This window comes from Oryzias latipes, chromosome 17 (assembly GCF_002234675.1).
Source record: "Oryzias latipes chromosome 17, ASM223467v1".
NCBI classification, from domain to species: Eukaryota; Metazoa; Chordata; class Actinopteri; order Beloniformes; family Adrianichthyidae; genus Oryzias; species Oryzias latipes.
This window is the reverse complement of record NC_019875.2, coordinates 15,531,131-15,558,764: the sequence shown is the minus strand read 5'-3', so window position 1 is coordinate 15,558,764 and position 27,634 is coordinate 15,531,131. Positions and strand designations below refer to the sequence as shown.

Here is a 27,634-nt window from a genome sequence, read left to right as displayed (position 1 = left end):
AAAGTTTGGCCTCAATTACAAAAGGGGTTTATTCAGACAGACCTTTGGTTTGTCTGAAGATGAATAACCCCTCTTGTTAAAGTAAAATATGTCCAACACAAGAGGCCCTCAGCTCTCATCTGTCCGCCTAGCTGTTGGACAGGACAAGTTAAAAAAAAAAAAAAAAAAACATTAAAAAAGCTGTACAAAAGCATCAGTAATCATGTCTCCATGTCTGGGTTCATTCAGTCTCCCGCTGCAAAAGCATCTTTCAGCCGCTACTTCTGTGTCTCTGTGACCCACATTGGTTCAAGAAGGGGAAAATAAAAACAAGAATTAAACCAGAAGATCTTTGTCTTGATGGAAATAAGAAAAATTCCAAAAGATTTAGGAGGCCCGAGGTGCCTGCCATTCCATCCCACAGCGGCGCTCTCTTTGCGGCCAGCAAGCCGCCACCCGCGTGGCGATCCGGCGGAGCGACTGTAGGCCACCGACCTGTCCAGGCTGTATCCCTCCTTCACCCAACAGTAAATGGGACGGGCTCTGGCAACTCTGTGGTAAAGAAAATGCATTCAAACTGTCTACCTGTGTAGAGTTGTTGGTCACGTGAATCATTTAATTGGAAAAAAGTCTTTCCATTGCAGTTTTGCGAAATGTGTCCATTTAGATTCGCCTCAAAAACCATCTACTCCAGGCAGGCCTTCAAGTGAATGGATCTGATTTGACTAGGGGTGGATTTTATTTTGAAAGGAACTTATAGATTAGCTGTAAACATTAAAATCAGTTTTTTTTTTTTACACATCATTTAATGTAAATATTGAAATTCTACATTTTATAAAGACATAAATTAGTGGCTGCAAAAACAGTGCATTTTTCTAAACAGAATGGCTTTTGTTTTTTTGTTTTTTTTTTACGTTAACGGCTGCAGACCCCCCTGGTTTAGAGCATCCAATATCCTCACGGAGCAGGAAAACAGCAGATTGTGATCCTAAAAAACATAGTGATTTCCCATATGCAGTCTGAAGAGCCCGCCGTCACGTTTGCTTTTCTGGTTCCTGGCTGAAACACAGTTGACTGTCATTCTGAGCCTTTGCAGATCGAGAACATGCTGGATGGGGAGGACATAATCTAGTAACCGCCGTGCCAAAGTCAGCTTTACGCAGCAGTCTGACTTTCCCATTATCTAAATGAACGAGGCTCAGCAGGGAGAGAAAGGCTGCAAAATGTATAAATGATGACAGGGAGGAAGTCAATGCACAACTCACTGGACTGCACCATGTGCTGATTTCCTTAAAAAAAAACACATCTCCCATTTTTGTGTGTTTTTTTGTTGTTTAGCTGTGATTCCTGACAGCAGGGCTGTGATGCATTCAGGCCAGACGGTGTCAATGCGATGATACGTCGGGTGTCACGTTTGTGGCTCAAACACACGCGGTCCGTGGATCAGATGGCACAGCTTGTGATGATTCACAGACCTCGTCACCTGCGACCTTGTCAAAAACAGATTAGGTGAGGACCCCCGCGCCGCTCTGCTCCCCTCCTAATCCGGCGCCAGTCGTTGCTCTGCAGGCACCAGACCGCCCTCGTAAATCCCACCATGACGTGACCTTCGATAGTTCCTAGAAAGACGGGATGGGAGCGGACTGGAGGTCTCAGCCCCTTACCCTTCTGCACACCTGTGTCATTGGGGGGGTTGCTGCACGTGCCCGCATCCTTTCAAATTCAGCTTAAAAGTGAGGATCTTTTCGTGATTAGAGAGGGATTTGTGGAGGGTCAATTTTCCTTCTAAGTCAGCTCAAGTAATGGGAGGCGATGGAACATGTCTGGAGGTCGGACTCTTCCCCAGTGGATTCAAATCACATAGAAAGATTCCCGATTTTGTTTCAGTTCAAATTTAGTTGTAGGAAGGAAACAGAATCATTGCTGTGGCAGGTCACTGATCCAACAAATGGTTAAATGTAAGTTTTGGTGCAGAATGTGAGTGATAGTTTATTTTTTCCTTCATAGTTGCTTGTAATTATTGCGTGGAACTTAATTGGCAAAAAAAATGATTGAACTAAATGTTTAGATAGATCCTCAAAAACTAATGTTTTTGCATAAACCTATCGTTAGTACAACAGTATCTTAGACATTTGTCTAAATTATATTCAGAAAAGTTATTATCATTATTTTTCTTCATTTGACCAACTTATCTGCACTTTGCCACCTTGTGACTCCAGTAGCACATTGCACCCGAGGGCCTAATTGCTGGTCAACAGTCAAGACAAACGTTTAATTTCTTGTCTTTAAAGAGCATTTTTATTCCATAGAAACTTCCAAGAAACTAAAAACCAAGAAAGATTTAGTTTGTGTTAATAGTACTTCAATTTTGTGTTCTTTTCTGAAGCATAAAATGACAGCTTTAAACTTTGTAACAGGTTTTTGTACCTGAAATTAATTTAAAATAACCGAATGATTACCTGATGGTCAGGGAGTTAAAAGTAAAGTCAGCCGTATTCGTTAAACAAAGGGGAAGAACCTTTGAAGTATATTTGGTGAGAGTGAGGATCTGAGGGAAGAAAAGCGTTTCAGTTTTAAATGTACCATCAGGAAGGTCACGACCCCCAGTGAAAATATGGACAATGGAGCTGGAGCGAAATTGCCCCTTACAAAGCCAGATCACTGCAGCAGCAGCACTTCCTGTTCACTTAAACATGGTTTTGATCATTCGGGTTACTAAATACACATTTTTAGCAAAAGTTTGAAGTTTGTGCAACCAAATCCATAGAAAAACATTTAGTTCACCTTTTATAAATAATAGAACAAAACTATTTTACTCTGAAAAAGAGGGAATACTCAAACAACAAAAGAGCCCATGGAAGTACAGGTACAAAAATGCAGCTCACAGGTAAACAATACAAATTATAACAAGTATCAAATATAACACAAAAGTCAAAATTTAGTAGAATAAAATACACATTTAAATAGAAATAAAGCAGGTAAACATGTATAGGCATTAAAATATATTTAAAGTGCCATAAATACATTAAATGCACATTTTTAGCAAACTTTTTTATATAAAACTATAATAACTTGCAGCCTGATTTCTTAAAAAAAAAATCGTCATCAAAAAGAGTTTATTAAAAATGAAAATGATCCATTCATATAATCTGGGGGGAGAGAATATGCTGCTCGGTGAAAGAATCTTATGGATCTGGTTCTGACCCGGACCTCCTCTGTGACTCAAGACCACACAAGTACCAACCCCTCTCATCCGTGGCGAAGAGCCTCGCCGTGGAGACAGAACTTCTCATACCTTTTAAGGAAGAGGCTGTGCGTTTCATCTTTTTAAAAATACTTAAAAACGTATTTTTACTTTGAAATTGGGGTTATTTGCCTCACTGCCCATGCCTGTAGATCTGCGAGGTGTTTCTTTTATTCGCCTCTGACATGGAGGTTCCTCGGGCGCGTCAAACCAGGCGCCACGAGGATCACGTTCGCCCTGTCAGGATTTCAGCTTACTGCTTACCCAGCAGTCATAAAGACGGCGCACAGCCCCTTTTCCAGAACCGGACTCTTAGTGTTCTTTGTATGCTTGGAGTTTTGAAGCTCCTGTGATATTTGGTCTCGGAGCAACGTACCATTACACCCACAGCCTGTCTGCTCCACTTCTCCCTGCTCTTCATCGGGGGGAAACCGAAGGCGTTGCTGCATATTTTCCCAGACTTGCTGGAGGTTCTTCTCACATGAGATGACTGACAAATGGAACAAGTGGGGTCAAAGGGCGCAGTACCAGAACCTCAGTTGAGGGAAAAAGCTCTTCTGCAGGTTTGTGGGCCGAAGTTCATAATGTGCTCGTCCAATTCTGGATTTGAGAATCTCTGTAATTATTGAACATTTTTAAAATGTGTATTCTAACAAAACAAAATCATTTTAAAAAATATTATTTCAAAAGGATTTAGAAAATGTTTAAATATCAGTTATGAGGCTAAATCCATGGGTGTGAAAAGAAGCAAAAATTATGCATCCCTAAATCTTCTTTACATTTTTAAAGATTTTATGTTTATAATAATTATAACTCATCCATATGATAGAGCACTTATACTCCTACAAACCTGAATAAATGTCATTATTTGGTATTTATACTAAAACTACAGTAACTATTCTATTGTCTTTTAAATGAAGTGCACAAATATTGTTAAAGCAGTTAGATAACTTTCACATTGTGGTTGGAATAAGTCACTAGATTATTGTAGAGGGTATTTTAATTCTTATTAATTCTTATTAATTATTAATTATTGTAGAGGGTATTTTAATTTTTTACAAAAAAAAAAAATCAAAATAAAGTCATTAAAAACATGTTGAGCACAAACATGACGATATCAGCTAAATATAAATGAGCAGAATGTTTTCTCAGTGGCAGAGCTTGGAAAACTTGTAAAGATTTAACACAGACAAGCTTTAAGACAGTATTTTAATTGTTTAAGATATTTTATTTTCTGCATGAATTTGACAGCTTGCTTCATAACAAGAAACTTTGCAGGGAAAGCAGAAGCTCAGTAGGAAGGGAAGAGAAGGGACATGCGAAATTTGCCTGAAAACCTCCATGAAAAAAAGGAAAATATCATCCAATCAGTTATTGTATTTACCTGATTTTTTTTTTTAAATCTTATTTTACTTTTCCTGTCCAACAGCTGAGTAAACAGATGAGAGCTGAAGGCCTCTTGGGTTGGACATATTTTACTTTAACAACAGGGGGTTATGAGTCTTCTGACACAGCAGGTGTATAATTAAATAAACCCCTTTTGTAATTTTTACTAAACTTTAATCATATTAATTATAATTGTAACAGTTTTTTGTTGGACCGGACAGGAAAGAAGAGGAGGGAAGAATAGAGAGGTGTGTTAAATAGGAGGAGATTGGGGGTGATTATTGAAAGGGGGGGGGGGGGGGGGATCATGAAGCATCATAAAGCAACATGTTGCTGGATGTTTATTATCACTACTGTCAGGTTTAGATGTATAACAAATCTAAAAGGGGCAGGGCCTGTCCACACACACACTCAAATGTAACAAACATACCTGTTGGCTCCAGTAATGTTCCTATACACACAGGTAAACATGGACATAAAACTACTACTGTTCACACATGCATACTTGTACATTCAGACTAACACATTTGAAACATTTCATTCCATTACGCAAACTATTTGTGCGAAGTTGAGATGGCACCTGTGCTCGAGTTAGTATATATGTTCTTCTGCTCTTCTGAGGTGGATGATGGAATGTAGCAGATAGAGAACAACCGCCCGCCGGGTGATCACATTCGCCACCCAGGCCAGGGCCAGCAGGACCGCCACAGGGGCCCCCAATGCCGGAGAGCAGGGAGTCATAGGGGGACAGAGAGTGCAAGCTCCATCCCGACCAGAAGAGCAGCCCCCCCTGACATGCCAGGAAGGCCCAACGCAGGGACTTGCCCCAGGAGAGCACCCCCAGCCACTAGACGAGCACCACCCTGGAGTTCTGAGCATCCGCACACCCCAAATGAACGAGCCAGGGTCCCCCAAGTGAGACCTGCCCCATGCTCCAGGCAGCCACCCACCCAGCTCACAGCTGGTCCAGGAGAGAGCAAGGCAGGGGGCCGGCCAACCCTGCCCAGGAGGAGGACGCCCCAGAGAAGTGGGAGTCCACAAGGAGTGTTGTAAATATGGCCCGACCAGGCTCACCCACAGTTCAAATTTTGGAGAAGGACGGCGCTCGACCAACTAGGTTTGGTAGAACTCCATTTTTAGCATGACGGTATTTCCTATATTTCTGGTTATCCACCACCGGATTTCGTGATCGCCACCGCAACATGAACAACCACTGCTGAGAACAGCAGCAGAGACAAAAGGGGAGGAGAAACTCTGAATCAATTTCTCCAGCCTTCCTACATACCTGTGTGAAGTTTTCCTGGATGTTGGAGCCAAAGACCTTCCGAATGGAGGGCTTAGCCAGATGTTTCCAGTCAATTGTTACATTTTGTTTGGGTCTGCGAAGTCTTTCCAGCCTCCTTGCCTCCCAGCAAATCCATCTCACCACCAGGTTGTGATCAGAAGTGAACATGGCGTTTGTTAGAGACAAACATGGAAGAGTACAGAAGTCAAACAGCAGAACAGCACTCAGATTCAGATCAAGGAAGCCTTTATTTCCAATCATGCCCCTACCGGTGCCTCCGTTGTTGACCATGCAGACATTGAAGTCCCCAGGAGGACAATGGAGAATCCGGTCTGGGCGCTTTCCTGTATCCCTCCAAGAGACACAAAGAAGGTTGGTTACTCTTAACTGCCAGTGGACCAAAACCAAAGTCCTAGACCAACTCCCCACTATATGGTGAAAGGACATCATCCTCTCATCCACCAGGGTTAACTCCAACACTCGGGGGCTGGTCTGGGGGCTCACGAGTAATCCCACACCAGCCCGCCCCTCTAACCATGAGCAACTCCAGAATGGTAGTGAGTCCAACCCGTCTCGAGGGTTTCAGAGCCCAGACTCTGCATCTGGGCCTCCCTGGAGTAGTTCCCAGGGCTATATTTAACTCATCTCTGTTTGTGATTCACATGTTCAATTTGCTTTGGCACTCACACACCCCTCTGCATTTATCCGGACTTGGGACCAGCACAAGGGAGCCCTGGTGTTTCCTTGTGGTTGCATTACATTCATTCCTTCATTCATACCATTTCATTACACCCGTTACATCTAATGTCAGCTTCCCATCCATCCATTTCATCCATCTATCCATACATTTGTTCAAACATTCATATTCACACCTGAATGACAATTTTAAGTCACCAATAGTGCATAAATGTATTACGGTAAGCAGAAACATTGATACATAATGAGATTGTTTAGGGGAAACCTGAGCATCAGGAGAAAACCCAAGCAGATTAAACGTAAATTAAAAAAACAAAAACAAAATTCTAAAACACACAATGTGGTTCCTAATCTTTTTTCTTAGACCTTTGGAAAAAAACTCAGAAAACCGCTGTGGTGTTTTTTCTTTTAAATACTCCACCTCCTCCTGGAGTTGATCAAGCTTTAACATGAAGACTTCTTGGCAGTGGTTGAGTCTGTCATCCTTTCTCTTGATAACCTCTTTTAGTCGAGAGATTTCTTGGAGAAGTGAGGACTTTTCTTCGTCCAGTTCTGCACAGTTCTGGAAAAGCATTCATTGGACAGATGAAACCAAAATCAACCTCTACCAGAATGATTGCAAGAGAAAAGTATGGAGAAGGCGTGGAGAAGCTCATGATCCAAAGCACACTACATCATCAGTAAAAGACGATGGAGGCAGTGTGATGGTCTGGGCGTGCATGGCTGCTAGTGGCACTGGGACACTAGTGTTTATTGATGCGTGGCACAGGACAGTAGCAGCCCAATGAATCCTGAGGTGTTCAGAGACATACTGTCTGCGCAGATCCAGGTGAATGCAGCCAAACTGATTGGGCAGCGTTTCATAATACAGATGGACAACCACCCAAAACACACAGCCAAAGCAACTCAGGAGTTTAGTAAAGCAAAGAAGTGGAATATTCTTGAATGGCCAAGTCAGTCACCTGACCCAACTGCATTTCACTTGTTGAAGACTAAACTTCAGACAGGCCCACAAACAAAAAGCAACTGAAAGCCGCTGCAGTAAAGGCCTGGCAGAGCATTCAGAAGGAGAAAACCCAGCATCTGGTGATGTCCATGAGTTCAAGACTTCAGGCTGTCATTGCCAACAAAGGATTTTCAACCAAATATTAGTAATGACCATTTTGTTTTCAGTTATTTTATTTGTCCAATTACTTACCAGCCCATGAAATGAAGGGATTGTGTTGCTTTACTTTTTCACATTTCTATGCAATCTTTTTGTTCAACTCATGGAATAAAAGCTACACAAGCTAAAGTCTACACTTTAATGGCATCTGAGTTGCTTTATAAGTCACTCTGGTAATGTACAGAAACCAAATTAGAAAGAATGTGTCTCTGTCCCAATATTTATGGTCATGACTGTAGTTGGTCAAGCGTCTTTTTGTGGTCCTTTTCAGACTTTCTGATTTTGACTTCTTTTTCCTGGATAAGGTTTTTTAATGTAGACATTTCTTGGAGAAAGGAGGACTTTTCTTTTGGTTTTGCAGCGTGGCAGATTGCCCTCATAGCATCACAGCCAGCTGTGAGCAGACACAGATGAAGGAGAAAACCGGAGCCAGCCTGAGGGGAACACCAGGATGGACAGATGAAGGGAACAAAAGGGGAAAAGAACAAGCATTTATGAATGGGACGGATGAAGGATGAGTTTCTTGAATGTAGCATCGGTGCCTGGTGGTGCCGGGACTGTAAAGATGGGGGGGGGGGGGGGGGGGGGGGGGTAGAAACACACCGCCCTTTTATTCTATCTTTGTCCATCCAGATGTCCTCTCCGCACAGATCCAGATGGCCAGGATACTCTCTCCATAGCACAGAGGTGCCCTTGCTGCACAACAAACGCACAAACACACTCGCACACATGGCGGCATAGCTGTATTTTTCTCTCATAGGAAAGATTAACTCCTCTTATTAGGACACTCACCCCCACCTCTCTCCTCTCGTGCATGCTGACCCACCCTCATTTTTCCTGCCTCGCTGTCATTGGCTGCTTCTGACGGGACCAGATTGCTGGACACTGGAGCGGGGAGGAGATGGGATTGGTTGCCACGGCAATAGAGGAGTCGACCACTCACCGTGGCCCTGAGCTGGAGGCTGAAACAGTGGAGGAAGTAAAAGTGACCGGGCCAGAAAAAAGGAGAAAAGGGGAAGAAAGGATTAAACATTGACCGAACAAACGGAAAGTCCCATCAGAGATTTCATCCCAGATCTCAGATGCTCGTACGAGCGAAGCAGAGATCTGATGATCTGGATCTGAAGCACTGATGGATTTAAAACGCTGTTGTTTTCGGTCGATGAGTGGGAGGAGGTGAGCTCGACAGCCTGATGCCTGCGTGAGAACGGGGAGGGGAAGGGGGGGGCTGCGAGGGCAATCATTGGATGTGTCAGCGCAGGATGAAGAACAGCCGGAGAGAGCAGTGACAGCAGAGAGAAACAGCAGGGGGGGTCAGCGAAAGAAAGAAAATCCTCATCCTGAACAGAAGACTTAAATATTACTCCGGAATAATCGCAATTTGAGGAACGCCGGACGCATGGAAATTGCTGGAGCACCTAGGAGCCGTCATTGCTTCAAAAGTAAAAGTGCTGACTCAGCATAAATGACGGCAACGAAGGCGACCTCTCATTAAGATGCGCCAAACTCTTCAAACATCCGGTGCTTTTCGATGACTGGGTTACTCGCTGACCGGGATGTGCGGGCTCTGAGGAGGCACCGGTGAAGGGTCGGATGCTACAGTCCCATCATGGGGGAGACGGCAGAGTACCAGAGGCTGCAGGAGACATCATCCGAATCCGACTGCCAGCATGTGCCCAGCGACGATGAAGAGGTAGAACCTCAACGGTCTCAGCCTTTCAAAAAAAATCCAGAGCGTTCGCAGCTGACCCTAAGGAGTGAATGTCTGTGAGATTGGCAAATATTGTCTTTCTTTAGTCCAGAATGCTTTTTTCCTTCTCCTCGGCTAAGACAAACTCTTTCCTAGATACTTGCATCCAGTTAGCAGGCAAGAAGATCTGCTTGGCATCTCGGTGTCTTGCTGTGGTGTCGACTCATCCTGAAGTCATCTCCTCTGCTCAGTGCACATTTGAAATCCGTTTGTTGAAACGGAAGTCTACTAGAAGATCTGTAAACCTGATGCTCTTCATTCTTGATGAAGCTTTCCCATACGAGCTGAGGGACAGCAATGCTCCGTGAGATGACTCTGAAGTGCCTCTCTGCACAGACCGAGCTCCCTTTAATTTGCTGTTATTAAGGGGTGTAACAATTATTCGACTTAATCAATGAAACGATTTATATTCCTACGACCAGTTCGATCTGTCTGAGAAAGTTGTTAAGCGAATCCACCTAAAACGTTAGAAAATCGGGAAAATGCAGTATGGATTGAGACGGTAGGTCAATTTACTATCACGTAAAAATGACCGAGGGCATCACAGCGAACAACACACATGTGATGTCGGCAAAAACTGATCAGTCCATCATTCCAGTCCATTGTGCGGAAATTTAGCATAAGGACATGTGACCAGTGTGCTAGAATGTTGTAATCATGTTCCCTTTGGATTATTTGGATGAGGAAAATAAATAGTGGCTTGACTTAAGAAAACTAAAATGTCAATGGATTTGGCATTAATACATGTTTGTTTGGAAAATTGACCTGCACTGCTCAGTACCCAGGTATTTATCCCGGTGGTTGAAGTTTTGGTTAAAGTTTTCCTGGACCCATCTTAGGTCAGAAATCAGATCAAATCAGATCAAAAGGACCAACCAAAACCAGTGAATCGAATCGGCAACCACAAATTAAAATCTGAATTGAATCTTTGTAAAAATGAATATATACACAGTGTTAACCTGACCGTGTCTAGTCGATGACTTATATAGGCTAGAGACGCTACGCCAGCCTGTTATTGTTACTCCACGTAATGGTAACGTAGAGATTGACGCCATATTGGAAAGGTCAGTAAACAATCAGACACGGCTTAGCAGACACAGCAAAATAACAATAAAATGCTTATTTTTGGTCCAATTTATAAAAGAAAAAATGGATCATCACAAAAATAAGATGCAGGCCGGGGTATTTGTAGTGTTTCTCCTTTAAATTCACTCTGAATTATTCACCGGACTCTGGATAGCAGTCACCATGCTTTTTATTTCTCTCCCGCCCTTTTTACAACTCCCTGATGACGTCATCACAAATAGCCCGTCTGTTGCAATACACTACATCCCTCCTTTTCTCAGATGACTTGTGCTACAAACAGTAACAGAAAATGAGTTAGCCTCTTATACTAAACTTGTAAACATCGGTCATAACATGAAATGAAATACTCCCAATAAACATATCTTGTCTCAAGTTTAACTGACTTCACAAAATAAGTTCCGTTTTACATCTGAAATGCAATCTTTAGTACTTAACTTAAAATATGCTTCACCACTTAACTTCCATCCAGAACAATGCACATTCTACTTAAAACAATCTGCTTAAACAATTTTTTTTCTTTCCTTTTATAAATGGAGAGGGGTGGACTACCCTTCCATTCAACAACGCCGGGGTTTATTCTGCCCCTTTTGTGGCTTTGTTTGTTTATGTGACAAAGTCCTTAAGATGTGTCGGAGCTTTCTTGACTCTTTGAGGTCGACCTTCCTGCTGCTGCGGTGGATCAGGCATTGATGTAATAGGTTCAGCCCCATCATAAAGCATAGAAGTGTCCTGTTCAGGCTCAACCCATAACTTCACGTGTGATACATGTCTCATCTTCTTTTTCCCGTCTTTCTCCAGCCATACTGATGGACCTTTTCGGCTGATGACAGTGTAGGGTTCAGGTTCAAACGGTGTTGACAGTTTGTTCTGCTTTTGCTGACGTAACAGTACTCTGTCCCCTTGTTTCACTGAACTTTCTTTAGCTTTTCTGTGTTTGTCTGCGTCTGAACGTCCTTTCTCCTTCCTCAGAGCATCGGTCCTCCGAACAGCAGCATCATCTGTCGTTGGAGTTTGTTGGAGATGTGAGAGTTCTGGAAGTTTGGTCCTGATTTTACGGTTGAACAGGAGTTCAGCTGGGCTGCGGCCTGTGACGCAATGAGGAGTGCTACGATAGGCCAACAGAAAAACATCCAGCTCGGCCCGCCAATCCTTTCCTTCAGCATGAGCAGCACGTATAGCCTTACAAAGTGTTTTGTTCTGTCTCTCGACCTCTCCATTAGCTTGAGGCCAATATGGAGTGATACGGCGATGTGAGATTCCATTTTCCTGTAGATACAGCTTAAATTCTTTTGAGATGAATGGCGTGCCATTGTCTGTTACAATACTTTCAGGGAGACCATGAGTGGCAAATAAATGTTTCATACAGTTGGTTATGTTCATAGACGTAGGGTTCTGAAGAACGTCCGCACTCACCCATCTGGAGTAGTAGTCTGTTACTACCAGCAGGTAATGTCCTGATGGAAATGGTCCACACATGTCCATAGCAAGCATCTGCCACGGTTTTGCTGGAAGCTCCGTCCTAACAGTAGGGACATCCTGCGAAGTAGAAGTATTGATTTGACAAGCATGACATGATCTCACCAGGTCTTCTACTTCTCGATCAATTCCAGGCCACCAAACTTTGGTTCTCAGTCTTTGCTTTGTCTTCACTATCCCTTGATGTCCTTCGTGTGCTAGCATCAACGTCTGTCTTTGTGCTGCTAAAGGAATCACAATTCGAGACCCTCTCATCACTATTTTGCCAACCGTGCACAGTTCCGTTTTAACAGTTTGGTAGGCTGGGTCACATTTCTTCCAGTCACCAGTTTCTATACAGCTGCGCACAATATTCAACGTGGGGTCGGCTGCTGACAAATCCTCCATTTGTTGTGGAGTGAAAGCGTGCGGCACTGCATGGTGAGCCACCCAGTATACATGGTCCTCCATAGTTCCACGTTGCACAGGGTGGTTGACTGTTAGCCGTGACAATGAATCAGCAGAATTCTGTGGTCCTGGTTTATACAGAACTTTAAAACTGTAGGGTTGCAGCCGCAGAGCCCATCTTTCAATCCTTGCTGGTGGTTTGGATTTTGGTGAGTAAATGGTTTCCAGGGGTTTATGGTCGGTGACCAAGACAAAGTCCTTTCCGTATAGAAACACGTGAAATTTCTCACATGCCCACACAATAGCCAGAGCTTCTTTTTCAGTTTGGGAGTAGCGCCGCTCCACATCAGACAAAGCTCGACTCGCATAGTAAACAGGTCTGAATGTTCCATCTCTTTGCTGTTGACTCAAAATTGCTCCTAATCCAACAGGGCTAGCATCAACAATCACATGCGTTTCTGCCTCTTGTCTGAAATATGCCATTACATGAGAACTGGTCAACTGCCTTTTTAACTCAACAAATGCAGTTTCCTGCTCAGAACCCCATGTCCACTTGTAAGATTGCCTTGTGAGTTTTCTTAGTGGCTCTGAGGTTGTTGCTAGACCAGGAATGAATCTGCCACAATAGTTCACAAGTCCTAAGAAACTTCTGACTTCTGCAGCATTTGTTGGTCGTCGTGTGTTTTCTACCGCTTCAATCTTTGACTGGGCTGCTCCAATTCCGTTTTTGGATAAGACGTGACCCATGAATTCCAGCTGTGTCATTTGAAATTGACATTTCTTTCTGTTGACTGTCAGGTGATTCTCTTTGAGTCGCTGCAGCACTTGGTGTAATCTCTCGTCATGTTGCTGCATGGTTTCCCCTGAGACAATGATGTCATCCGATATGTTGTGTACTCCGGGAATGCCTTGGAGTACCTGTCCAATGATGTGTTGGTATATCTCAGGTGCGGATGAAATGCCAAACATCAGTCTTTTATAGCGCCACAGCCCTGTGTGTGTGACAAAAGTGGTTATAGACCTGGATTCTGGTTCCAGCTCTATTTGATGATATCCCCATTTCAGGTCTAACTTAGAAAACATTGTGGCTCCTGTCATATTCTCCAAGATTTCATCTATAATGGGGATGGGGTGTCTTTCTCGTATTATGGCCTCATTTGCCCTGCGCATATCCACACAAAGTCTGGGCTCCTTTTTTCCATGCACAACAACCAAGGGTGAGACCCATGGGGTCGGTCCATTTACTCTCTCAATTACATCAGCATCTTCAAGTTGTTTTAGCTTTTCCTCCACTTGCTTCCTTAAGCTAAAAGGAACTCTCCGAACAGGCTGAGCAACTGGCTGCACACTTTTATCTATATGCAGTTTCAGTTGGAAGTCTTTGAGCTTCCCCAAACCCTGAAAACAGTCTTTGTACTTGTGCTCAAGCTCCGAAGTGAAAATTGCAACATCTTTTTGCTGAACTGAGTTCACCTGTTCAAATGGGCCAATGTGTAGAAGTCCCAACTTCATAGCAGTTTGTCTGCCTAATACACAAATTTGTGCTTCTTGCACAACTTGGATCAGTGCAGTGACGGCTTCTGACACCTCATTAGCTCTGAATGTAGCAGAAAAAACACCTTTAACATGGAGCGCTTTCTTTGATCCAAAAGGATAAACTTTCTTCACTGGGTTCTGCAGCTCAATATTGCTTTTTGATTTTAACAGTTGAAAAATGCATTCTGTGACAATATTACATGAAGCTCCAGAATCTATGAGCATTTTTACTGGTTGTTCATTTATTAATACTGTCAAAGTTCCTTCTGCGTCACAGTCTTTGATTGTAAACACATGATCCTCTTCACTATCACTGTGTTCCCTCTGAGTTTCAATGGTGACAACTCTGTTAACTTTATGTGTCATCTTTGTTTTACACATTTTTGCAAAATGTCCTTCTTTTCCACAGTTGTTACACTTTTTGTTTTTTGTTATAGTGCACTCTCGACTTAAGTGCCCTGATCTTCCACACCTGAAACATTTTATTCTGTGTTCACCACCTTCCTGCCTTTGAGTGGTGGGCATTTTGGGTTTACTCATTTGGTCTGCTTTTTTGTAACTTTTCCTCTCCACTGCATTTACTGTTAGTTTTTCCATTCTTGCAGCCTGTTGATCTGCTGTTTCCATAGTTCTTGCAATTTCTAATAGTCCTGCAAGTTTTAGATCTTTCTCACGTAACAACCTTCTGCGTAAGGTGTTTGATGTGCACTTGTCAATCACTTGATCACGAATGAAATCATCTCTGTTGTCTCCGAATTCACAAGTTGCTGCCAGTTTTTTTAATCTGCTCACAAAACTGTCCATTGACTCTCCTTGTGACTGCTCTGCTTGTCTGAACACGTGCCTCTCGTAAGGAATATTCTTTTGTGGTGTGAAATAGGCATTCAACTTGTTAACCGCAGCTTCATAGCTGTCGTCATTCCCAGCATCATCCAGAGTAAAGAAGATGTCTTGAACTTCCGCTCCCGACAAGTGAAGCAGTAAAGCTCTTTTCCGCGCATCCTCACGGACTCCTGACGCAGCTAAATAGAGTTTAAAACTACTTAGCCATTTCTGCCAGCGAACGCCGACGTTAGCTGAATCGCTGAGCACATCAAAGGGAGCGACCGCGGGTAAGTTTAGCGCCATTTCACTCACTTATCCGTTTTCTTGGGATCGTTACTTCTATCTTGAAACTTTATTTCCGTTTTCACCACAAGCAGGATCCCATCCTCGTCGCCATTTGTAGTGTTTCTCCTTTAAATTCACTCTGAATTATTCACCGGACTCTGGATAGCAGTCACCATGCTTTTTATTTCTCTCCCGCCCTTTTTACAACTCCCTGATGACGTCATCACAAATAGCCCGTCTGTTGCAATACACTACAGTATTAATGCAACAGATAAATGACAGTTTTCTATAAATAAACACGTCATTATAGGAAACACGATGTATACCAGATACACAAATGCTAATATTTACGCAAACCATTAGACTCCTTAGTCCAGTGTTTTTCAACCTTTTCTGAGCCACGGCACACTTTAACCTTGAAAAAATCCCGCGGCACACCGGCATCCAAAAATTAAAAAAAAAAAGGAGAAACTCATAGTCTGTATTGATCTACAGCCCCTCTGCAATCTCACATGCATTTTTGAGATAATTGTTGCAGAAAAAGCTGGAAACTGCAGCTGTTTTTTCTAAAAGATGCAATAAAAGTTAAGTTAGAAGATTTAAAAACAGTTTGATGTGTGTTCGTTGGTTTCAAGACGTTTAACAACAGATCTCCGTATGCGCTGTCACTCTCACAACCCAATGCATCATGGGAGATGTAGTGCATAAAACGGCCGGAGATCACTTTTCGGAGCTTCATTGTTTTGTTCACTTGTTCCACGGTCTGATTCCGGATTCTGTGGAAAGCTACACCGCTAAAGACGAGCTTTAGCTGGTATTTCTTTTTAGAACTGAGCGACTTTACGAGCTAAATCGGGACAAGGAAGTGAAGACTTTAACCACTTCTGATTGGTCAGACTGATGACATGTGATTAAGCCTTCAAGAATGATTGGTGGAGAGAGATAAAGGGACGGGACGTTTCCAAAATACAGCCGAAGGTGCAGCTGAATCGCGGTACCTTATCAAAATGTCTTTAATAAAATAAAATAAACGCAAAGAAAAAGTATTTTATGATCTTTTATATTCCCAACTCTTCAGTGTTTTATCAGGGCCTGTTTGGATGAACACAGAGCTGAAATCATGGAGATGGAAAATGTTTTTAGATCAGTTAATGAGGGCAATTTCCCACGGCACACTTGACCATCTCTCACGGCACACTAGTGTGCCGCGGCACACTGGTTGAAAAACACTGCCTTAGTCCATCTTTCAGATGGGTAGCAGACATCGCCGCAGAACCCTTGTGCCCGTTGTTCGGGGGCCTGTCCCCTCCTGGGGCGACGTTGCGGTCGACGGTCGCACCGGGAGCAGGGGTCCCCGTCGCCCGTCCCTCCGCTCATGGGAGAAAAGGGGCAGTGAGCACTTCAGTGCACAGCAACTGTACGGCAAGGTCTGGGTGGGAGGCGCTGCAAAGCAGGCAGCGAATGGGGCCCGCCGAGCCAGGATTGACTTACCACTGCGGGGGAATGCACCCGGCGGTCATGCCTCGCAGCCACAGAGGGAATCCTGGGTTGTTTTTGTTTCTGCTCCGTGCGAAACTATAAAAAAATAGAACAGGGAAATGAGCTGTAAAGAAGCAAGATTTTGAAAGATAGAAACTTTAGGGCTTGACAAAATAAACAATTTCTACATTTTATTTTCACCTTCGGCATCGTTTTTTTTTTTTTTTATCCGGGCTAGGGACCGGCACAGGGAAACCCAGACTTGGACCCCCTTGTTGTCACATAGTTAGGCAGTAGTGTGAAGGGTCTTGCCCAAGGACTCACTCTGGAGGAAGCTTGCTGTACCCCCTGGGAATTGAACCCTGATTTCCTGTGTGCCAGTCCTGCGCTTAACCAATTTGTAGGTCATGTTACCAGGTTGGATATTTGGCATAAAAATAAAAAACTGCACAAAAAAAACTATAGATAGGAAACTACCGGTATTCAAAAGAAAGATGATTGTGAGAAAAGTAAATTAAAGTTTGATAGCTTGAGGGTTTGAATCCCAGCTGTGGGATTTCTGTATCAAAGGTTTCCTCCCACACTCCAAAGGATTGTCGGCACGACTCATTTGAAACTATTTTTCTCTGTTTTTCTTAAATTCATTGGTGATTTCTCAAACTGTTACTCAACAGAAGCGTGGCGGCGCTTTTATCAATAAGCCGCTGTGGAAACAGAAAAGTTGCAGGATTGTGACTCTGCTAGTGGAAGCTCTCCCTGCAGCTGTCCTGGTGGCTGAATCAGATCAGTATCCTCCCACAGTATCCTCTTTTGTCCTAAAGAAGGGGGTTCACCATTTAACCGCATCAGAAAATCAAAAAAACAAAAAAAACAACCCAGAATGAAGTCACAGAACAAAGCCAGCAGGGGCAGAAAAGAGGATTGGAACACTTGACCCTCTTCTGTTTGGATTAAGCCAAACATGTTTTCTTAAGGATCTGCTATATTTTCTTAGAGGATGGAATAAATATTTCTTGCAGAAGATGGAGTTTTAGTACTTTCTTAATTGTCTTCGGTTCAGCTTTAGGAGATTTTTGGGTGTTTTGATTTCCGAGCAGGGTTGATTTTTATGAGCTGGTGTTTTTAGTTACAGGGTATTACTCAGAGTGGGTCAGGCGGAGTAAACAGCTTTTGGTGATGCGGGGGGGGCACACATATGATCCCGTCTTGGCCTAAAAGCTTTTTTACATTTATGTATTTATTTATCCTGTTGTTGTAGTTTATGTGTAGCTCATCATCAGGATGAACGAGGAGGCGGCGCAGACGGCAGAGGATTTAGGAGGCCAGACGTCGGCAGATGGTCTAAATGGCCGTATCACACAGCCACGACATACATTTTGCGCATTTTGAAATTGCTGTCTTCCATGATCCATGCGTGATAAACGTCGCTCATTAGTGTCTCTTGCATTCGGCGATGTGTGCAGATGTCAGTCAAGGGTTTTGGGCCTTTACGTGAATTTGGTTTGCAGCTGCTTAAAAATTTCGGGTAGTTGAGATTTACACACTTTATGCTTATTTAACGTAGTTTATTCGCAATTATAACGTACATTTAAGCAATTTTGGAGCCTGTAGTGTATCAGCTATGCTTTCATACGTGAATAAGAAAGGTTGGAGGTGTGAGGGGATGTAACCTCTTATTTGGCCTCTAATTTTTTTGGTAGATTGGTAACCTTATGCTCCTTCTGAGGGACTTTGCTTCTCCTTGTTGTGTCTTTTGTAAATCCTGGTCTCCTTTATGTTTTTTCTTACCAATACTTACATGTTTCAAGTGACTGTGACTCACCGTGAGGCTTCTGCCAAGCTGATGAAAACATGTCAAACATGTAGAGCAGTGGGTCCTAAAGAACTAGGATGGTAAATAAATGCAGAACCAATGAATTAGTGTTTTATTTGCTGCCTTTTAAATTTAATAAATTATTTTTTTTTTTTTTTTTTTTTTTTTTTTTTAACTTGTCCTGTCCAACAGCTAGGCAGACAGATGAGAGCTGAGGGCCTCTTGGGTTGGACATATTTTACTTTAACAAGAGGGGTTATTAATCTTCAGACAAACCAAAGGTATGTCTGAATAAACCCCTTTTGTAATTGAGGCCAAACTTTATTAATTTCAAACATGTCTGAAAATCTTTGGTGTTGGACCGGACGGAAAAGGAAAGAGGGGAAGAAGAAAGAGGGACGTTAGAGAGAGGGGGGGTAGGGGGTGATAATAGGAGGGGAAGGGGGATAAGACCATGAAGCAGCATAAAGCAACAAGTTTACTGGTTGTTAATCATTATGGTAAGGTTCAAATGTAAAAAAAAAACAAAAAAAAAAGGGCGGAGCCTGTCCACACACACACTCAAATGTTATAAACACACCTGTTAGTTGCAAAAATGTCCACCTGTCGACATGTACACAAAACAGATAGTGTTCACACGCATACTTATGCCTTAAAACCAACTAGTGTGAAATATTTCAGTCATTCAGTCTGTTGAGCTGACACCTGTGCTCAGGTGAGTGTTTATGTTCTTCTAAAATGGATGGTGGAACGTGAAAAGAAGGAGGGAGAGTGCCCAGCCATCCCCACCCCAAGACCCCCACCGCACCAGCAGCGGCAGCCGGATTCCCCCCAACACCACACGGGAACCGGCAGGGAACAACCGCCGCCCGGGCGACCAAGCCCGCCACCCAGGCCAGGGCCAGCAGGGCCGCCGCAAGGCCCCCAGAGCCAGAGAGCAGGGAGGCACGGAGGGAAAGAGGGCGCCGCCCCAGCCCAACCAGGAGAGCAGCCCCCCCGCCGCGCCGGGAGAACCCAACGCAGGGCCCCACCGGAGAAGGACGCCCACAGCCCCAGACGAGCACCCCACCACCACCCAGGAGTTCCGGGCATCCCCCCGCCCCAACCCCAGGTACGGGCCAGGACCCCCCAAGGGAGACCCACTCCGCACTCCAGGCAGCCATCCGCCCGGCCAACGGTTGGTCCAGGGAGGAGCGAGGCAGGGGCCCGCCGCCCCCGCCCAGGAGGGGGGAACCCCGGGGAAAAAAGAGGGCCCACAAGGGGTGTTGTAAATATGGCCCGACCAGGCTCGGCCACAGTTGGAAATTTGGCGGGGCCCAGCACTCAGGAGCAAGGACCAGAACCCACCCCCCAGGGACACGAACACCCCCGGCTCAGATGTAATGTGAACCCCCCCACCGCGCGGAGAGAGCACCGCCGGGCCCAGGAAGCCAGCACCCCGGGGACACAGCCGCCGTTGCAAAGGGGCCCGTACCCCCCACCAGGGAAGAGGCAGGGGACAGATGGTCCTAGGTCCCACCTTCCTTGCAAAATGTGTGTGCGTGTATGTGTGTTTGAGAGAGTGTGTGTGTGCATGTGTGTGTGTTTATGTTGGGATGTATATATTGAGGGGGGAGGGGTGTGTGTACTAAGGGGGGTGCGGTTAAAATTGGCGGGTAGGGCACTAAGGGGACGTCTCCTGATTACTCACAGTGACGTCCCCTCACCCTCCCCACCAAGGGGCCCTAAATGTCTAAGGTGCGGTTAAAATTGGCGGGTAGGGTGCTAGGAGGACATCCGCTGCTTGCTGGCAGTGATGTCCAAGCACCCCCCCTACCAAGGGCCCTACATGTCTAAGGTGCAAATAAAACCGAAAGAGGGGGGGCCCACTCCATACGGCAACCACAGGAGGGGGGTCACTGCCTAGTAAACCCCCCCCCCCAAGGCTCATCGCAGGCTAAGCCCCCCAACCCTTCACCCTATTATGAGGTTATATGAGGAAGGGGGTAAGTTGGGGACAGATGATAGACTGTCCCCCGGTGGTCAAACAGCCGTCCCCCGCCCCCCCCCCCCAGCAAGGGGGCCAGGCCCACCCAGCCCCGGGGCCCCACCCCCGGAGGCGCAGACACCCCAGGCCCAGCACCACCACCCCCACACAGAGAGAGGGGAGCCAGAAAGCGCCGCCCTAAATTTAATAAATTAAACAAAGAGTGAAACACTTTACTAATGTACTTTAAATACATTTGTTTTTTTAGTTTAATATTATATTTTCTTTTAGAACTATTATGTAAAAAAAGAAAAAGTAAGCATTTCAAAAAATTAATATGTTGCATATTTTTCTTTTAATCTGTATACAGATGATCTAGAAATAAATATAGCATTGGAATAACTAATTTTAAGTGGAAAAGTTGCGGTTTGATTGCGTAATTGCTAAAGGTGGTTACTTTAATAACTTTATTGCAGGGAAACCCAATAAACTTGCATAACTTTTAGCAAACGAAGCAGAAGTTTATATAACAATTTCCTTTAAAATGTTATTTGCTCGTTTTATTTATTAGTTTGATTGCGTAACCCATTTAAACTCATTTGTTCAAATCAAATAAGTTTAATTGCATTACGCTATCAAACTTAAGAATAAAACAAGATAAACCTTTTTCTATTTTTAGGCAAATTTGAGGCTTGACATTGCAAAATATATATTTGAAAAAAGTTATGAATGCACATTTGTCGTTTGTTTGTGTTGAATTTCCTTTAAAGTTAAATCATGTGTCGTCACATCAACCATTCCAAGCAAAAGTGCAAGAAAAAAGCTGAAAGTATCGGTATATAAAAAATTCAGTATCAGGGACTTGAGAATGAGTTGGTTGCAACGTTTGGCTCCCTCTAGTGGTACCTCTGCAGTAGTACATACTGACCAACTAATTATTGCTTTAATCCTCTTGGTGAGGAGCAGCTGACAGGCGATGGGACACATTCCTTCCATTGATTTAAAGCCACCAATCATCTGGTGACCTTCTGATTTTTCATGGCGAAGGATAAATGAGCCTCTGCTGAACATTTAGGTTTAGCTCTTGAGAAGGTTCAGTTTTTTCTTTGTGTGGATATTAATTTATGTCATTATTGCAAAACTACCCGTTGGAAGTGGCAAAAATAAACCCAAACAAACCTAAACCTTTCTGAATTGGGACCTTAGAGTGCATTTTTTTAAATAATAAAAATGGCTCTTTAGCCAAAACTCCTGTCCTGTTTATAACTTAAACTAAATTCAGATACTTAGTTACATCTGGATGGTTTTGTTTCTTTTAGCCGAAAGCCTCATCATCATCAGCTCATTTGTGACCAATTTTTTTGGTGAATAAAGTTTCAACTTGAAATCAGAAACTGTAAAAGAACAAGTGAGGTCAGATTTTGGGAAAGCCAAGTCCAACAATGTCATTCGATTGACCTGCAAAGTAAAAAAAAAAGGTCCTCGACGATGCAGAAAAAGCGTTGGAACAAAGAGTTATTCAGAGTCCGAGGGGCAGCGTTGGTTCAGTTTGTTTACAGACGGCAGATTGCTGGAGAGGAGATAACAGTTTTAGAGAAAATTGTGGGCAGATAATATTAAGCAGCACCAGAAATTGCACATTTTTTTCACCTCGACTCCCAGAAAGTGAGGGTTTAAAAAGGAAGAAACATGTGACGGCAAAAGTTTAAAGACCCGCTCCAATGAAATTGGTATTCTTTACCTGTTTTTGTAGCATTTTTCTCATAATTTAGGACAGTAAAGATTAAAATTGAAATTAGTTTTATATAAATATGTCCTCCGTCATCAGAAATGTGATATAAGAATCTCTTAATAACACAATTTTCATTTGAGTGGGTGTTTAAGTTTGACCATGGGGGGGGGGGGGGATCTGGAAAAATAAGTGATGATAAACAGAAACGCCCAAAATTGACCTCAGAATAGCCAACTCCCTATTTGTCTGTTTTTTTTTGCTTTTATCAAAGCAATTTTATATTTATTTTAATTTCTGGTCTGTAAAAAAGCCTCAGATTGGGCAGGAGTGGACTGCAGTGGTTTCAGGGGGGGGGCTTGTGTGTCTGTGCTCGTAAGAGGTTGCATCATAGGAAGCGAACTCCCCATCCTGCCGCTGTATGTGACCCCTTTGGCCTCGGATCAAATGCTTCCTTCTCTGGGCTGAATACCATGAAGCCTCTGTCCTCTTTCAGGCTGCCTGTTCTGGCCCGGCGTGCAGCGGAGAGGAAGGGAGGGGGGAGACTTTAGGAGACAGAGGTGCTGAAGATAAAACAAAAAAACAAATGAGGTGATGAGAATGTTAAAAACGACTAGGTTTGGATTTAGGAAGCAAAGTGGCACCTGAGAAGGGTGCATCCGAAATTACGAAACCGGAGCCGGTTACTCTCAGACGGGCGCTGCCCCCCCCCCTCCTCAACTGCTGAGCAGTTGAATCAGGGAGAAGTCGCTCCTATTTTTAGCGCCATGCTCCACGAAGGGACGGAAAAGCAAACAGTCGGCGGCTGCATGCGCAAACCCCAGAGCCAGAGAGGAGGAGAGGAGAGCCAGAGAGGGAGGAAGGCGGAGTGACTCCTGCGTGGAGTCCTGCAAGTCCAGATCCCTGCCTCATTGCTGCCCGGGAGGCGGGCGCTGAGCTCAGCGGCGTCTCCTTCCAACGCATCCGGCTGTCTCCTCAGTTCCTCGATGAGGCTCGCTGGAGGGTTTCCTCGCCGTGAAACGCTGCCGTTTCGTTTACAGGGTCGCTGGGAGTTTTCCTTCCCGCCCCTGGGGTTCAGAGCCTCGTGCGTGGGTCCAGAATGTGCTCCTCTGTCCTTCCCCACAGACTCGTCCCACAAAAACCCGACTGTTTAAAGGACGAAGCCTTTACCGCCGCTGCTTTTACACCTGTAGCCATTCAGAGGATAGAAAGCAGCATGCGGCGATTTGACAAGCTGAAAAAGAGCTTTCCCCTCCTGGCCCACTTCCATGTGTACCGAGTAAGTTTTTCTTGTTGGTGTATCTTCTCTTCCTTTTTTGAAAGATCTGAACATTTTTGTGGTATTATAAACATCCTTATGGTGCATGAGAGAACGTCTCGGCTCTCCTCTAAGGCTGTTGTTCCTGCAGCAGGACGTGGGAGCAAAACAGATCTGATGGAGGACATAGGTCTTGGCCAGGAGACATGCGAGTGTGTGTCTGTGTGTGTCTGTGTGTGTGTGTGTGTGTGTCTGTGTGTGTCCCAGCCCAGAAACATTTCCCAGCTGAGACTTTGTCATGCACTCTCATTCTTTTCAGCTTTTCCTAATGTTTTTTTCGGAACTTTTTTTTGTTTCTTTTGACTTTTTTTATGGTAAACTTTTCTAGACAAAGTGAAAAAAATAAGATCTAAAATAAGGAAGGAACCCAAATGTAGCTATTTTTAGCCGGCACATTGGATTTGCTGCTGTTTCCCAACCAAAAACATGTGTCTCTGCAGGCAAAAACTAGCAAAGGGATGAGCCCTTACGTAAGCTCGAAGACAGCTTTATGGACGACCTTTTTGCCCTTTGTTGCACAATTTTCCAGTTTCAGAAGAAACTGAAACCGGAACATGAAACTTGACCAAAAACTTTGCATGAAACAGGTGCTTAAGATGACTAAAGAGAAGCAGTTTAGGTGTTTACTTCCGTGCTGAGTCTTCCCCGAGGAGCTCTGCATTTTGAATCTAGAGAAAAACCAAACAAAAAAAAGTGCTTCCTTCATTTTAACCAGCATGCATCAGCGACGACACCGCCATGGAGAGAGCCCCGAGAGGAAGCTGATTTGCGTCTTTTGCACCGTCCAGAGAAATAACACCTCCCTGTTGACTGCCAGTGAGGATGAGATGAGGAGCAGCACTGTGGTGAACTGAACTCCCTGCAGGGAACTGCTCTACATATGACCAGTGGGAATGCAAATGAGCATAGGAATAAGGCAATCAAGTTGCTTTGCCAGCAGCAGATCAGCCAGGCAGACTGTCTTAACTGTGTGGCATGATGAAGCACCATTCAAAATATGGAGGTGGGTTGGAATGACTGCAGCTGTGGTCAGTGTTGGAGCCACAGGCCCCACTGGCACTTTGGATCCCTCCACAATGCTACCAGGCTGTCACCAGCGATCGCGTTACCTCGGGTCGGTCATTGGCGTAGAATGGAGTTTCTGAAAAGTCACTGCAGAGAAACAACCTAAAACCTCGTGGATGTTCAACAGGTCAAAGCTGCAAGTCAAAGTTTTTGGATAACTCTTCTAAATTGATCTACTACGTAGGTCAATTCAGTCAAAGTCAGATTAGCGGACTTGAGTTGTAAAACAAGCCGCTGTCTTTTATAATGAAAAGGCACCAACCTTTAACCAAGCCCCTGAAGAGCGTTTAAATGGCGGGGAGGAAGCTGCCACCCCTGCGACCTCACCCGCACCAGCACAGGAAGTTCCTCATTGACTCGGTGAAGTGAGGACAGTCTGTCACTCCCTGCAGATCCAGAATGGTCGGTCAGTTTTGTTGTCGTCTCCGATCATGTCGGTCCAGAGCTTCGGCTCCTCTGTCACACGCTGTTTTTTCCTCTTAATGTAGCCTAAATTCTGCTGAGACACGATGAAGAGTTCCCTGGAGTTAGTTGCCCCTCTGGGTTTAAGGTGGATTTCAGTTGCATGCCGGGGTAGTTGGAGCTGAGTGTGTTGACGGTGATGGATGATGTTTTAAGATGGGGTTTGTGTTTTGACATTGCATACTGACGCGGCGACTGTTGCATAGACAGATATCCAATAGCGTTGGCAAAATTAGTTGATCCTTTCCACCTTAGTCACTTTTGGACACAAGATGGTTTTGTTTTTTCTGTAGTTATTTTTACTTGTCTGCTTTTGTTCACTTTCCAACCGCCTTAAATCCAATTTGATGTCATTGGACATCTGCAGTCACAGCACTTATTCCAGAGGGCTTTGAAAGCACTTGACTTTTTGGAGACTTAAGTGCTGAGACAGGTGCAATCCACTGACTGATAGGTGGAAAAATCTAAAGAGTTTAAGGATTCTTAAAGAAAGGTGTAAAGTCAAGAAGCGTCACTTTAGACAAATCTTTTAGACAAAAATCTAATTTCTTAAAATGTTTTCTGAAGAAATGACATGACTAGGTGAAAAAAGAGTCCGCAACCAATGATTCCTTTCTTATTTTCACAGAAAACACTTTCACTTTAAAAAAAAATGTATTATTAGAAGGCAGCGGAAGTGGCTTTGATTGACTCTAAATCTTGTTTTTGTTCTTTGGACCTTTTTTGTTTTTTTACTCTCCAGAGATTGGGCGGCAGCATGCAGAGTGAGGAGGGCACAGAATGGCTGCTGGAGCTGTTGATGGAGGTGCAGCTGCAGCAGTACTTCCTGAGGATTCAAGACGACCTGAACGTGACACGGTTGTCCCACTTTGATTACGTCAAGAATGAAGACCTGGAGAAGATCGGCATGGGTCGCCCTGGTGAGATTTAGAAAGCGGATCGCATTTCTGTTGTGATGGTATTATATGTAGTAATATATTTAAGGACCCACGGCGATGGAAAAAGGTGTTTTTGGGTGTTTTTAACATGTTATTGTGGCCTTTTTCTGATGTTATAAAGACAATTAAGCTTAAAATGCACTTTCTAAATCATTGTGAATCAGGAGCAGATGAAAAAAATGTTGTTGGAAAATGATTGTAGCCGTGATGTGGAAAATACAACAGATTAGGTTGGGGTTGTGAGGGGCTGTAAGCTAGTGGGAGAGCGTGTAAACAGAGAGCTCTCGGTTGTGGATGACGGGAAGTGGGGGTGGGCTGCGCCAACAGTCCCGCCCACAATTCCGAGATCATTTTCTGGTGAACTCCTGCCGCTCTTACAGAAACGATGTCCTAAAAAATGGACACAGGTTTTTGGATTTGGGCTAAAAACTCGATAATCTTAGTTAAAAGACCACTTGGAAACGCTTTGAAAACAACTCAATGATGATTGGAGTGGAACTTTCATGATGCCAAAATGATGGCAACTGCAAAAATTTGGTCTCCATCGGCAGAAATATTCTCTTTCAATGAAGTAAAACCTCTTTTTTTTCTACATTTCTCAGAAGTTTTTGCATTTGTTGTTAGCTAAGCAACCATTTGTCCGATTGTTTGGCTTGAAAATATATGTCTACCCAACTAATGAGGAAGTCGGAAGTGTCCCTTTCCCCCGCTTTCACCGTTTAAGACACTTTAATGTACAGAACTGCAGTGTTACCTGTTGAAACAATGGTTTTCTCAGGCTCACATCACAGCACAGAGTCTTCCAGCTTTCTAATCCTTTTTTCTATGGTGTGTTTTTGTTGTTTCTTTAATACGTTTCTTTGAAAAAAAAATTGATTAAATGTGGTTCCCCCTCTCCAAGAATCTTAAAAAACAGGTTTTTGCTGGTTCCATATTGGTGTAATGCCTCATTCTAAAGTGGAAGGAGTTCTGCTCTTAAGTGTCTCATGAATAATGAACTATTCTGTGCAGAAAGGACATTGCTCATGCTCTCACAGACATGTAAAAGTCCAAGTGTACGAACCAGCCTTAACCAGCCTCTGTCTTATACTAGAAATGTTGGCAATTTCAAGATCTGGAGCAATGTGGTGCATTCTCACTGCCCGAAAAAAATTAATAAAAGCACATCAGGAAGGATTTAAAGGAGAAACTGCGCCTGTTAACTGCAACTTTTCCTTTAAAAGTATAAAAAACAACAATAGCTTGTAAGGATTTATGGAGGGAAAAGAAATGCCAAGAACGAGTGGCACAGTTAGGTTTACAAAAAATAAAATAAAAAGAACTTCAGGAATCATTATCATTTGTTTTGTAGGAGAAGAAATTTACTAAGGCATAGAGGTGGAAGAATGGTGGTTTGGGCTTGTTCAGTTTGGGTAGAAGTTATTCTTCTGCAAATTATAATAAGTAACTGAAGAAGAAATCTTTTCAACCCTTATAATTTTACTAAATCTGGGATCTAGAAGAGACCAGCTGCTAAAAGGACACCAGATAATCTATAATAGGAGGGCAAAATATGTCTTTAATCTATAAATATTTGAGACGGTTGAAGTTAGACAGGAAATTGAATACATTTTAGGTTTTGGTAAATGTTTTAAAACCAAAAATTCATGGGGTAATAGTAAAAATGTATTATTATATCTTAAACTTTTTAAACAAATCCTTTTACACCTTATGCTGAAAACCTAACATTCAATACTCATGCTTAAAAACAATAGAAAGAGAAAA

General features: G+C 43.6%; 1 protein-coding gene and 1 long non-coding RNA gene across 6 annotated transcripts in view; one reads left to right on the top strand and one right to left on the bottom strand.

The window, feature by feature from the left end:
- The window catches only part of LOC101170708 (activated CDC42 kinase 1), a 64,270-nt gene that overhangs the window by 12,788 nt on the left and 23,848 nt on the right, over positions 1 to 27,634 (top strand). The window contains exons 1-2 of one of the 4 annotated variants that reach the window (XM_023965053.1): positions 8,736 to 9,448; positions 25,675 to 25,852. In XM_023965053.1, the coding sequence (XP_023820821.1) occupies positions 9,365 to 9,448; positions 25,675 to 25,852 (262 nt within the window). In that variant the 5' untranslated portion in view covers positions 8,736 to 9,364. Of the gene's footprint in view, positions 1 to 8,735; positions 9,449 to 22,438; positions 23,367 to 25,674; positions 25,853 to 27,634 lie in introns of those variants that run through there. The other 3 variants (XM_020710884.2, XM_020710885.2, XM_011486458.3) reach the window with 3 other exon arrangements.
- Positions 157 to 7,224, bottom strand: LOC110016841. 2 transcript variants are annotated; one of them, XR_002292164.2, is made up of 4 exons: positions 7,012 to 7,224; positions 6,164 to 6,238; positions 5,895 to 6,030; positions 157 to 531 (listed from the first exon to the last, which is right to left on the bottom strand). It is a non-coding gene; the product is annotated as an uncharacterized LOC110016841 (long non-coding RNA). The 2 variants fall into 2 exon arrangements; XR_002292163.2 differs by having other exon boundaries at positions 5,895 to 6,238.